The 12,164-nt window shown below is 49.4% G+C and overlaps 2 protein-coding genes across 11 annotated transcripts in view; one reads left to right on the forward strand and one right to left on the reverse strand.

Annotated features, from left to right (window-relative positions):
* The window catches only part of LOC127008051 (uncharacterized), a 112,978-nt gene extending 110,418 nt beyond the window's left edge, over window positions 1–2,560 (forward strand). For all 4 annotated transcript variants that reach the window (XM_050879573.1, XM_050879576.1, XM_050879574.1 and 1 more), the window contains one exon: window positions 2,125–2,560. In XM_050879573.1, the coding sequence (XP_050735530.1) occupies window positions 2,125–2,423 (299 nt within the window). In that variant the 3' untranslated portion in view covers window positions 2,424–2,560. The remainder of the gene's footprint in view (window positions 1–2,124) is intronic.
* On the reverse strand, window positions 2,463–6,196 carry LOC127008053 (loricrin-like). 7 transcript variants are annotated; one of them, XM_050879579.1, is made up of 3 exons: window positions 5,897–6,196; window positions 4,750–5,733; window positions 2,463–3,912 (listed from the first exon to the last, which is right to left on the reverse strand). In XM_050879579.1, exons 2-3 carry the CDS (start codon window positions 5,397–5,399, stop codon window positions 2,463–2,465), a joined length of 2,100 nt encoding a protein of 699 aa, XP_050735536.1. In that variant the 5' UTR covers window positions 5,400–5,733; window positions 5,897–6,196. The 7 variants fall into 7 exon arrangements, with proteins under 7 accessions (XP_050735536.1, XP_050735541.1, XP_050735535.1 ...); XM_050879584.1 differs by lacking the exon at window positions 5,897–6,196 and adding an exon at window positions 5,764–5,886 and having other exon boundaries at window positions 5,110–5,733; XM_050879578.1 differs by lacking the exon at window positions 5,897–6,196 and adding an exon at window positions 5,764–5,886.
* Between the last annotated feature and the right edge of the window lie 5,968 nt (window positions 6,197–12,164).

The raw sequence follows: 12,164 nt of genomic DNA on the forward strand, positions 1-12,164 counted from the left end.
AGTCGCCGAGCACTGGCAAGCAGTGGGTGGGGTTTCGTGGGTGGGTGGGGGTAGTAGTGCCGGTCTGCTCAAGGTCACGCTTTGTTTTGCGACTGTTCTCTGTGATCTCTCAATAGTGCTCTGCGATCCCATTTCATATTATGCCTGGTAGAGTTAACAAAGAACATTATCTCCAAGATCGTTGGACTGAATGATGCAGGGCACCAGACTTAAGAAATTGCAGAAATAACTGGAGTTAGTCAGCGTTCAGTGCGATGCTGGGTTGCCAGGTACTGTGAGGGAGGGTGCGCTGACTTGCCAAGCCACAAATTTCGTTCTTGGAGGCCATAAAAGTTTTCTGATCGCTGGAAAACTATTGTGAAAAGAGAGTTGGAAACTTATCCTCATCTCACAGCCCGTCTTTTGAAGGAGAACAATAATGTGTTGTTTCAGGATGTGTCGGTAAGGACAGTTAGCTGGTGCATTAAAAACTAGGCTGTGCACATCACCGCGCCGCCAAGAAACCATGCCTAACCCTTGCACAGAGAAAGCGTAGGGTCGAGTTTGCTGTGAAATACTCGGCCTGGAGTGAGGAAGACTGGCTTGATGTGTTATGGAGTGATGAAGCAACCTTTACGTTGACATGTAATAGAGGTGTAAATGTTTACCGCCGAAAGGGTAGCGACCGACTTGACCCTCGCTATCTTTTGAAAACAGAAAAGCATCCTAATTCATTAATGGTGTGGGGTTGTTTCTCAGGAAGAGGGCTAGGGAAATTAATAATATTGCCAGCAAATTAAAAAATATATCAATTTGTTTACTCTGAACTGCTGAATGATCATTTGTGTGATGCATTTGACAATGCCAAGGCCAAAGTGTTTCAGCAAGACAATGCTCCTGTCCACACAGCAAAATCTGTGCAGCAGTGGCTTCGTGATTGTAGCGGTAGATGTATTGATGATTGGCCTGCAAATAGCCCTGATATCAACCCAATAGAGAACCTGTGGCATATTATAAAATAGAACTTAACCCTTCCTTTGCGCGTGGGACGGGATGTGACTATCCCCTCAGGCACAGTCAGGCAGCCCAATGGGGGGTCTCTTTTAACCTCTGTATCTCAAAAACTCATCACAATTAAAAACCAAAAACACCATTGGAAAGAGGAGGCCCAGATCTATAGGAGTTGGTTATGTATGCCTCTCCTGCGAACGTACATGCACGTTCAGGGAGTGTTGAATGTGAACACTTACGTCAGTGAGTGTGGGATGATCAGCCATACTGAGGGAACTGCGGACATCTTTCCTTGAGATTCTGGCAAGGTTGTATTGCCAACTGCAATATTTACAACTATTTGGTCAAAGAATCAGTCAGGTGATAGGTGAAGCTATGCAAAAATGCCGCTATATTGGACAAGAACATCCACCAGTTACTCATCCGTAGATTTGCTGCGCTGGACTGATATGATTTTCCACCGAATTTAGTGAAGAACCCACTCAATTGGCAATCCTGTGTTGTGAAAAACAGTGTTGGAACACTCTCATACGCGGGAGATTTGAGTGCGGCTGGAGCTTGCAGCGAGCGTTTAGCACCACCAGCAAATACGCCTAATGCTTGCTGTGAGCGTTTAGCAATGAAAGGGTTAAGAGGCAAGGATGTTGGCATTCTCCTGAAGCTCGAGGTGGCGATTTATCACTTGTGGGCACAAATATCTCTTGAAACACTTCAAAAGCTTGCCTTACCACTCCCAAAATGACTGAATGAAGTGAAGAGACGTCATGGATGGCCCACAAAACATTGAAGGTAAGAAAATTGCATTAGTGTTGTTTTAATTGATGTTTAGTGGAGGTGATTGCATGAGAATGTCACCCGGCCAAGACTTTTGACGAGTACTGTATGTATTGCTTGGGAGGTGTTGTAAGACTTATAACTTCTTTCAGAATTACATGGTGTTTTAGTTATTGTCTCAACAAGAAAATGGATGAATATGAGCAATAAAGCAAATTCATCCATCAAAGCTACATGGTTCTAGCTGAGGGGTGTGTAAACTACTCATGGGCAGACTTTGCTATGTCTACCACACATTAGTATTAATTAAGAATTCGTCTAGGGAAGTAGTCTGGTTCCTAATTGATTTCTTCTCTACAGATGTGAAGCCCACATTTAAGTGGCTTACTGACAAGCCAGAGGTGCAGGAGACAGTGGAATCACTAGTGCTGCAGAAGACACCTGTGGACCTGGGGTTGAAGAAGATGGTTTGGGCAGGGAGAGTTAAAACGTACATTGTGAACACAGTCCTTTTCACTACTCCTTCCTCTTTCCCCCCATGCATTCACTCACTGTCAACCACTCCCCAAGATTCTGACTCTCCTATCTCCTCACACCCTGATTCTCCCTCTGACATATCTCCACACCCTGACTCTCCCTGTCATATCTCCACACCCTGACTCTCCCTCTGACATATCTCCACACCCTGACTCTCCCTGTCATGTCTCCACACCCTGATGCTCCCTCTGCCATGTCTCCCCACCCTGACTCTCCCTCTGACATATCTCCAAACCCTGACTCCCCCAGCCATGTCTCCACACCCTGACTCTCCCTCTGCCATATCTCCACACCCTGACTCTCCCTCTGCCATGTCTCCACACCCTGACTCTCCCTCTGCCATGTCTCCCCACCCTGACTCTCCCTCTGACATATCTCCAAACCCTGACTCCCCCAGCCATGTCTCCACACCCTGACTCTCCCTCTGCCATATCTCCACACCCTGACTCTCCCTCTGCCATATCTCCACACCCTGACTCTCCCTCTGCCATATCTCCACACCCTGACTCTCCCTCTGCCTTGTCTCCACACCCAGACTCTCCCTCTGCCATGTCTCCAAACCCTGACTCTCCCTTTGCCATGTCTCCACACCCTGACTCTCCCCCTGCCATGTCTCCACACCCTGACTCTCCCCCTATCATGTCTCCACACCCTGACTCTTCCTCTGCCATGTCTCCACATCCTGACTCTCCCTCTGCCATGTCTCCACACCCTGACTCTCCCTCTGCCATGTATCCACACTCTGACTTTCCCTCTATCATGTCTCCACACCCTGACTCTCCCTCTGCCATATCTCCACACCCTGACTCTCCCCCTGCCATGTCTCCACACCCAGACTCTCCCCCTGCCATGTCTCCACACCCAGACTCTCCCCCTGCCATGTCTCCACACCCAGACTCTCCCCCTGCCATGTCTCCACACCCAGACTCTCCCTCTGTCATGTCTCCACACCCTGACTCTCCCTCTGCCATGTCTCCACACCCTGACTCTCCCTCTGTCATGTCTCCACACCCTGACTCTCCCTCTGCCATGTCTCCACACCCTGACTCTCCCTCTGTCATGTCTCCACACCCTGACTCTCCCTCTGTCATGTCTCCACACCCTGACTCTCCCTCTGCCATGTCTCCACACCCTGACTTTCCCTCTGCCATATCTCCACACCCTGACTCTCCCTCTTCCATGTCTCCACACCCTGACTCTCCCTCTGCCATGTCTCCACACCCAGACTCTCCCTCTGTCATGTCTCCACACCCTGACTCTCCCTCTGCCATGTCTCCACACCCAGACTCTCCCTCTGTCATGTCTCCACACCCTGACTCTCCCTCTGTCATGTCTCCACACCCTGACTCTCCCACTGCCATGTCTCCACACCCAGACTCTCCCCCTGCCATGTCTCCACACCCAGACTCTCCCTCTGTCATGTCTCCACACCCTGACTCTCCCTCTGCCATGTCTCCACACCCTGACTCTCCCTCTGTCATGTCTCCACACCCTGACTCTCCCTCTGCCATGTCTCCACACCCTGACTCTCCCTCTGTCATGTCTCCACACCCTGACTCTCCCTCTGTCATGTCTCCACACCCTGACTCTCCCTCTGCCATGTCTCCACACCTTTACTTTCCCTCTGCCATATCTCCACACCCTGACTCTCCCTCTTCCATGTCTCCACACCCTGACTCTCCCTCTGCCATGTCTCCACACCCAGACTCTCCCTCTGTCATGTCTCCACACCCTGACTCTCCCTCTGCCATGTCTCCACACCCAGACTCTCCCTCTGTCATGTCTCCACACCCTGACTCTCCCTCTACCATGTCTCCACACCCTGACTCTCCCTCTGCCATGTTTCCACACCCTGACTCTCCCTCTGCCATGTCTCCATACCCAGACTCTCCCTCTGTCATGTCTCCACACCCTGACTCTCCCTCTGCCATGTTTCCACACCCAGACTCTCCCTCTGTCATGTCTCCATACCCAGACTCTCCCTCTGTCATGTCTCCACACCCTGACTCTCCCTCTGCCATGTTTCCACACCCTGACTCTCCCTCTGCCATGTCTCCACACCCTGACTCTCCCTCTGCCATGTCTCCACACCATGATTCTCCCTCTGTCATGTCTCCACACCCTGATACGCCCTCTGTCATGTCTCCACACCCTGACTCTCCCCTGTCATGTCTCCACACCCTGACTCTCCCTCTGCCATGTCTCCACACCCGGACTCTCCCTCTGTCATGTCTCCACACCCTGACTCTCCCTCTGTCATGTCTCCACACCCTGACTCTCCCTCTGTCATGTCTCCACACCCTGACTCTCCCTCTGTCATGTCTCCACACCCTGACTCTCCCTCTGTCATGTCTCCACACCCTGACTCTCCCTCTGTCATGTCTCCACACCCTGATGCTCCCTCTCATGTCTCCACACCCTGACTCTCCCTCTGCCATGTCTCCACACCCTGACTCTCCCTCTGCCATGTCTCCACACCCAGACTCTCCCTCTGTCATGTCTCCACACCCTGACTCTCCCTCTGTCATGTCTCCACACCCTGACTCTCCCCCTGTCATGTCTCCACACCCTGACTCTCCCCCTGCCATGTCTCCACACCCTGACTCTCCCTCTGCCATGCCTCCACTCCCAGACTCTCCCCCTGCCATGTCTCCACACCCAGACTCTCCCCCTGCCATGTCTCCACACCCAGACTCTCCCCCTGCCATGTCTCCACACCCTGACTCTACCTCTATCATGTCTCCACACCCAGACTCTCCCTCTGCCATGTCTCCACACCCTGACTCTCCCTCTGCCATGTCTCCACACCCTGACTCTCCCTCTGCCATGTCTCCACACCCTGACTCTCCCTCTGCCATGTCTCCACACCCTGACTCTCCCTCTGTCATGTCCCCACACCCTGACTCTCCCCCTGCCATGTCTCCACACCCAGACTCTCCCTCTGCCATGTCTCCACATCCTGACTCTCCCTCTGCCATGTCTCCACACCCTGACTCTCCCTCTGCCATGTCTCCACACCCTGACTCTCCCTCTGCCATGTCTCCACACCCTGACTCTCCCTCTGCCATGTTTCCACACCCTGATGCTCCCTCTGCCATGTCTCCACACCCTGACTCCCTCTGCCATGTCTCCACACCCTGACTCTCCCCCTGTCATATCTCCACACCCCAACTCTCCCTCTGTCATGTCTCCACACCCTGACTCTCCCCCTGTCATGTCTCCACACCCTGACTCTCCCTGTCATGTCTCCACACCCTGACTCTCCCCCTACCATGTCTCCACACCCTGACTCTCCCCCTACTATGTCTCCACACCCTGACTCTCCCCCTACCATGTCTCCACACCCTGATTCTCCACACTCTGACTCTCCTCCTACCATGTCTCCACACCCTGACTCTCCCCCTACCATGTCTCCACACCCTGATTCTCCCCCTACCATGTCTCCACACCCTGATTCTCCACACTCTGACTCTCCCCCTACCATGTCTCCACACCCTGATGCTCCCTCTGTCATGTCTCCACACCCTGACTCTCCCCCTGCCATGTCTCCACACCGACTCTCCCCCTACCATGTCTCCACACCCTGATTCTCCACAGTCTGACTCTCCTCCTACCATGTCTCCACACCCTGATGCTCCCTTTGTCATGTCTCCACACTCTGACTCTCTCCCTACCATGTCTCCACACCCTGATGCTCCCTCTGCCATGTCTCCACACTCTGACTCTCTCCCTACCATGTCTCCACACCCTGATGCTCCCTCTGTCATGTCTCCACACTCTGACTCTCTCCCTACCATGTCTCCACACCCTGATGCTCCCTCTGCCATGTCTCCACACTCTGACTCTCTCCCTACCATGTCTCCACACCCTGATGCTCCCTCTGTCATGTCTCCACACTCTTACTCTCTCCCTACCATGTCTCCACACCCTGATGCTCCCTCTGCCATGTCTCCACACTCTGACTCTCTCCCTACCATGTCTCCACACCCTGATGCTCCCTCTGTCATGTCTCCACACTCTGACTCTCTCCCTACCATGTCTCCACACCCTGATGCTCCCTCTGTCATGTCTCCACACTCTGACTCTCCTCCTACCATGTCTCCACACCCTGATGCTCCCTCTGCCATGTCTCCACACTCTGACTCTCCTCCTACCATGTCTCCACACCCTGATGCTCCCTCTGCCATGTCTCCACACTCTGACTCTCTCCCTACCATGTCTCCACACCCTGATGCTCCCTCTGTCATGTCTCCACACTCTGACTCTCTCCCTACCATGTCTCCACACCCTGACTCTCCCCCTGCCATGTCTCCACACTCTGACTCTCTCCCTACCATGTCTCCACACCCTGATGCTCCCTCTGCCATGTCTCCACACCCTGACTCTCCCCCTGCCATGTCTCCACACTCTGACTCTCTCCCTACCATGTCTCCACACCCTGATGCTCCCTCTGCCATGTCTACACACCCTGACTCTCCCACTGCCATGTCTCCACACTCTGACTCTCTCCCTACCATGTCTCCACACCCTGATGCTCCCTCTGCCATGTCTCCACACCCTGACTCTCCCCCTGCCATGTCTCCACACTCTGACTCTCTCCCTACCATGTCTCCACACCCTGATGCTCCCTCTGCCATGTCTCCACACTCTGACTCTCTCCCTACCATGTCTCCACACCCTGATGCTCCCTCTGCCATGTCTCCACACGCTGAATCTCTCCCTACCATGTCTCCACACCCTGATGCTCCCTCTGTCATGTCTCCACACTCTGACTCTCTCCCTACCATGTCTCCACACCCTGATGCTCCCTCTGCCATGTCTCCACACTCTGACTCTCTCCCTACCATGTCTCCACACCCTGATGCTCCCTCTGCCATGTCTCCACACTCTGACTCTCTCCCTACCATGTCTCCACACCCTGATGCTCCCTCTGCCATGTCTCCACACTCTGACTCTCTCCCTACCATGTCTCCACACCCTGATGCTCCCTCTGTCATGTCTCCACACTCTGACTCTCTCCCTACCATGTCTCCACACCCTGATGCTCCCTCTGTCATGTCTCCACACTCTGACTCTCTCCCTACCATGTCTCCACACCCTGATGCTCCCGCTGTCATGTCTCCACACTCTGACTCTCCCTACCATGTCTCCACACCCTGATGCTCCCTCTGTCATGTCTCCACACTCTGACTCTCTCCCTACCATGTCTCCACACCCTGATGCTCCCTCTGCCATGTCTCCACACTCTGACTCTCTCCCTACCATGTCTCCACACCCTGATGCTCCCTCTGCCATGTCTCCACACTCTGACTCTCTCCCTACCATGTCTCCACACCCTGATGCTCCCTCTGTCATGTCTCCACACTCTGACTCTCTCCCTACCATGTCTCCACACCCTGATGCTCCCTCTGTCATGTCTCCACACTCTGACTCTCTCCCTACCATGTCTCCACACCCTGATGCTCCCTCTGCCATGTCTCCACACTCTGACTCTCCCCCTGCCATGTCTCCACACCCTGACTCTCCCTCTGCCATGTCTCCACACCCTGACTCTCCCTCTGCCATGTCTCCACACCCTGACTCTCCCCCTACCATGTCTCCACACCCTGATGCTCCCTCTGTCATGTCTCCACACTCTGACTCTCCCCCTGCCATGTCTCCACACCCTGACTCTCCCTCTGCCATGTCTCCACACCCTGACTCTCCCTCTGCCATGTCTCCACACCCTGACTCTCCCCCTACCATGTCTCCACACCCTGATGCTCCCTCTGTCATGTCTCCACACTCTGACTCTCCCCCTGCCATGTCTCCACACCCTGACTCTCCCTCTCCCATGCCTCCACACCTTGATGTTCCCTCTGCTATCCCTTCCCAACGTCCATCTTCTGATAGTCCTTTGCATCCTCACCCTTTTGTCAGTACTGAGGATGCCCCTGTTAGCCCTTCACCACTTCACCCATATGATGCTTCTCACTCTCAGTCATCCTCTGCTGAAGACCTCGACACACAGCCCTCCCTTGCTAACCTTCCACAGCCCTTGGTTCCTCCTACCACTCCACCCCATCAGGCTCCCACTATCAGCCCTCCCCAAACTGAACAGCAATGGAAAGCATCTTCCATCCCTTCCAAGCTAATTTCTCCCACTCACTCCCCTGCCAAGACCTTACCAGCCCCTTCAAACACCAGGAAATTTCCTCCCAACCTCACTCTTGCCCCAACACCCCCACTAAGCACCCTGATACCCCTCCACAACCCCAGTCATGCCTGTTACTCCAGACTCGTTATAAAAAGTAGAAAAACTTAACCTCAGTCTCACTCTTCCCCCACCAAGCCCCATGAAACCCATCCATCTCCCCCACCTCCTCCAAACACACTCCCTCCAGAGTCAAAGAAATCTACAACTTATGGTCGAAACCCTCAGTACAAAGTCCAACAAAAACCTCTCCAATACCATTCAGAGTGTTGCTCCCCTCTGTCTGAGTCCTTGGAGCTGTCTCCATCCCAAGATTATGCCATTGCTCCTGAATCAATGTCTTCCACCTGGTCAACCTAACCTTTCATATCTTGTCTAGTTTCCTAGTGCCTGGAAAGCAGTTTTTTATTGATTTTTTTAAGTATTACAGAAAGGATTTTAATGTTATACATTCATGAATCTATTTTATACAAGTATTACAGAGAGGATTTTAATGTTATACATTAATGAATCTTTAATGTCATCACATCATTGAATAAAAACTAAGTCAGAAATCATCATATGGAGTCTTTGGCATTGAATCCCTTGTGCCTGAAGCAGGGTTAAAGGTAGAGGTAAAGTTGGGGGCGTATGCTGTAGTTGCACATGGCCGCAGTGCTCATTTCCAGGGTTGGCATGATTTAAATAAAATTATTTTAATGAAGTGATTATAATCAATCATAACAGAAAAATATCACTGATTATTATATATATATTTTTTTATATTTCAAATATATATAATAAGAAATATATTAACCCCTTCAATCCGGCGATATATATATATATATATATATATATATATATATATATATATATATATATATATATATATATATATATCTATATATATACAGTACCCTCTCGAGTTTCGCGCTATCCGGGTTTCGCGATCCTCGAGTTTCGCGGTTAGTCCTCAATTCTTACCATCCCGACTTTCGCGCATTATCACCCCGAGTTACGTGCTGCTTTGACATGTACGGGTCACGCCTACTTACCATCGGCGTCACGAACGCTACCTTAAAAGGTACTATCACACTGGACGTTTTCCTCTAAACATTGTGGCTATGGAAAAGAGAGAGAGAGAGAGAGAGAGAGAGAGAGAGAGAGAGAGAGAGAGACTTATTAACACGTTAACCGCGTTTGAACTTCCCGCCGCCTCCTCCCTGTCGCGTTTGGTTCAACTCGGCGCAGCCTCAATACCACGCGAGCCCACGACTCGAGAGGAGGTGTGTAGCTTCACTCTGGTTATGAGCCCCTCTCGTGAAAGGTGTTATAGAGAGGATGAAAAGAAGGAGAAAGGAGAAGGGTGTGAGGAGGGAGGGTCAGAAAGGGGAGTCAGGTTAGGGCATTGGTCAGGACATTACCTGACTAGGTCAAGTCATGTCCATACCTGTCACACACACACACAAAAGATAAAATGAGAAGGATGTGGGGAGGAACGACCCGTTCTCTCTTCCTGTTTTCTTCCTTTTTCCAAGTACGTATTTTGAGATAACAAAGGAGTAAAGGAGGAAAAAAGTGAGCTCTGGGGGGCAACAGAAGCCAGTTATAATGGCACCACTATAAACAGCTGCCTGCGCAATGACCGGCTCGGGGCCGACCATCAGGCCCAGATGGATAGTCTACCGGCGCCATAGGTCACATGTAGAAAAAAAAAAAAAAAATCTCCACGGGTTGGAACAAATAAGCACTTTTTCAGTGTTTTCAATACCTCGAGTTTCGCGATTCTCCAGTTTAGCGCTATACCTTCGGAACGAACCGAACGTGAAACTCGAGAGGGTACTGTATATATATATATATATATATATATATATATATATATATATATATATATATATATATATATATATATATATATATATATATATATATATATATATATATATATATATATATATATATATATATATATATATATATATATATATATATATATATATATATATATATATATATATATATATATATATATATATATATATATATATATATATATATATATATATATATATATATATATATATATATATATATATATAATATATATATATATATATATATATATATATATATATATATATATATATATACGCAGTCGTCCCTCAAATAGTACGGGGTTTAGGGACCCAGGATCCCCGCACTATTCGAAAATCCGTATGAAACTAGTGCCCCCCTTAGAAACACTCCTTAGCTGCGTTTGAGGGGGGGAATCGGGACTCTCGGAACGTCCCGAGTGATCTCAGACGCGTGACGCGGCAGCACGAGTTGCCAACTCGGCACGTCCGCTGGCTCCCGGCTTTGAGAGGTGCAGCGCCTTCGTGCTGTGATGACATCATCAGCAAATATAGCAGCACAAACAAATACATATAAGTGTTTCCATTGCATTTCACCTCTCTGTGCCACCATAACCACTGCAGCTTCCTTTTCATCTTCTGTTGTAAGGAGTTCATCAGTCAAGACAGCTAGTTATGCATGTTAAACGTCACCAGAAAGATCAGCGTACGTCATTTTGCTACGAGTGAGACGCCATTACAAAAACAACGACGAGGCTTAGTAAAAGGACTGCCTTTATCTCCACTCTTGCAGCACTCTTGGAGCACTGGCAGATACTGAGGCAAGAATTTATTTTTCACTATGATTTTCAGGATGTTTGCCCTGAGGGAATAAGCCGTTTCAAAGGCTGTAATTGGGACCGAAAGGGACAACTACCTCCCGAATTAAGACCAAGACCCAAGATGAGAGATACAGCGAACACTGCTCTCATTCACATGGTATGCTCTCCCTACGGCAACGTAACTTATCCCAAAACATAACTTCTCCTAAATCTGAATTCTTCTTCAAGGTGAACACCTTTCTCGAACATAATTATTGGGGTGCTTTCAGCAGGTGTTTTGGTCGAACAGTGTTGCCACTCATGCCAGGGCTACTTGGTGCGACGAGCGGGAAATTGAAAAATCCTAAAAAAAATCTTCCATGACAACCCGTATAAAACCGAATCCGTTTGATATATATATATATATATATATATATATATATATATATATATATATATATATATATATATATATATATATATATATATATATATATATAGGCGGTGGCCGAAGTGATAGCGTACTGGACCCACATTCGCCGCGTGATGGACGACGCGGGTTCGAATCCTCACGCTACCACTCGGATTTTTCGGTCACCGCCGAGTGGCTTAAAACTACCCACATGCTGTCCTGAAGACCACCCATCAACCCGGACTCTAGAGGAAGCCGTCCAAGCGAATCAAGTACGAGTTCCGGGGGGCAGCATGAGCCAATGCAAGATGGCGCCACTATAAACACTCGCCTGCGCCAGAACGGGTTGGGCCGACCATCAGGCCCCACCTGGAAGAAGCCTTGGGCCGACCATCAGGCCCCACCGGGAAGATGCCTACCGGCGCAATAGGCAACAACCACAAAAAAAAAAAAAAAATATATATATATATATATATATATATATATATATATATATATATATATATATATATATATATATATATATATATATATATATATAGCTAATGCGTATAAACACTTGATCAAAACTGCAAGAAGCTGTTCAGCTTTTTAATAACAAACCGGTGTCAGCGCCAAAAAGGGTT

The sequence above is a fragment of the Eriocheir sinensis genome, chromosome 37, assembly GCF_024679095.1.
Source record: "Eriocheir sinensis breed Jianghai 21 chromosome 37, ASM2467909v1, whole genome shotgun sequence".
Classification (NCBI taxonomy): Eukaryota; Metazoa; Arthropoda; class Malacostraca; order Decapoda; family Varunidae; genus Eriocheir; species Eriocheir sinensis.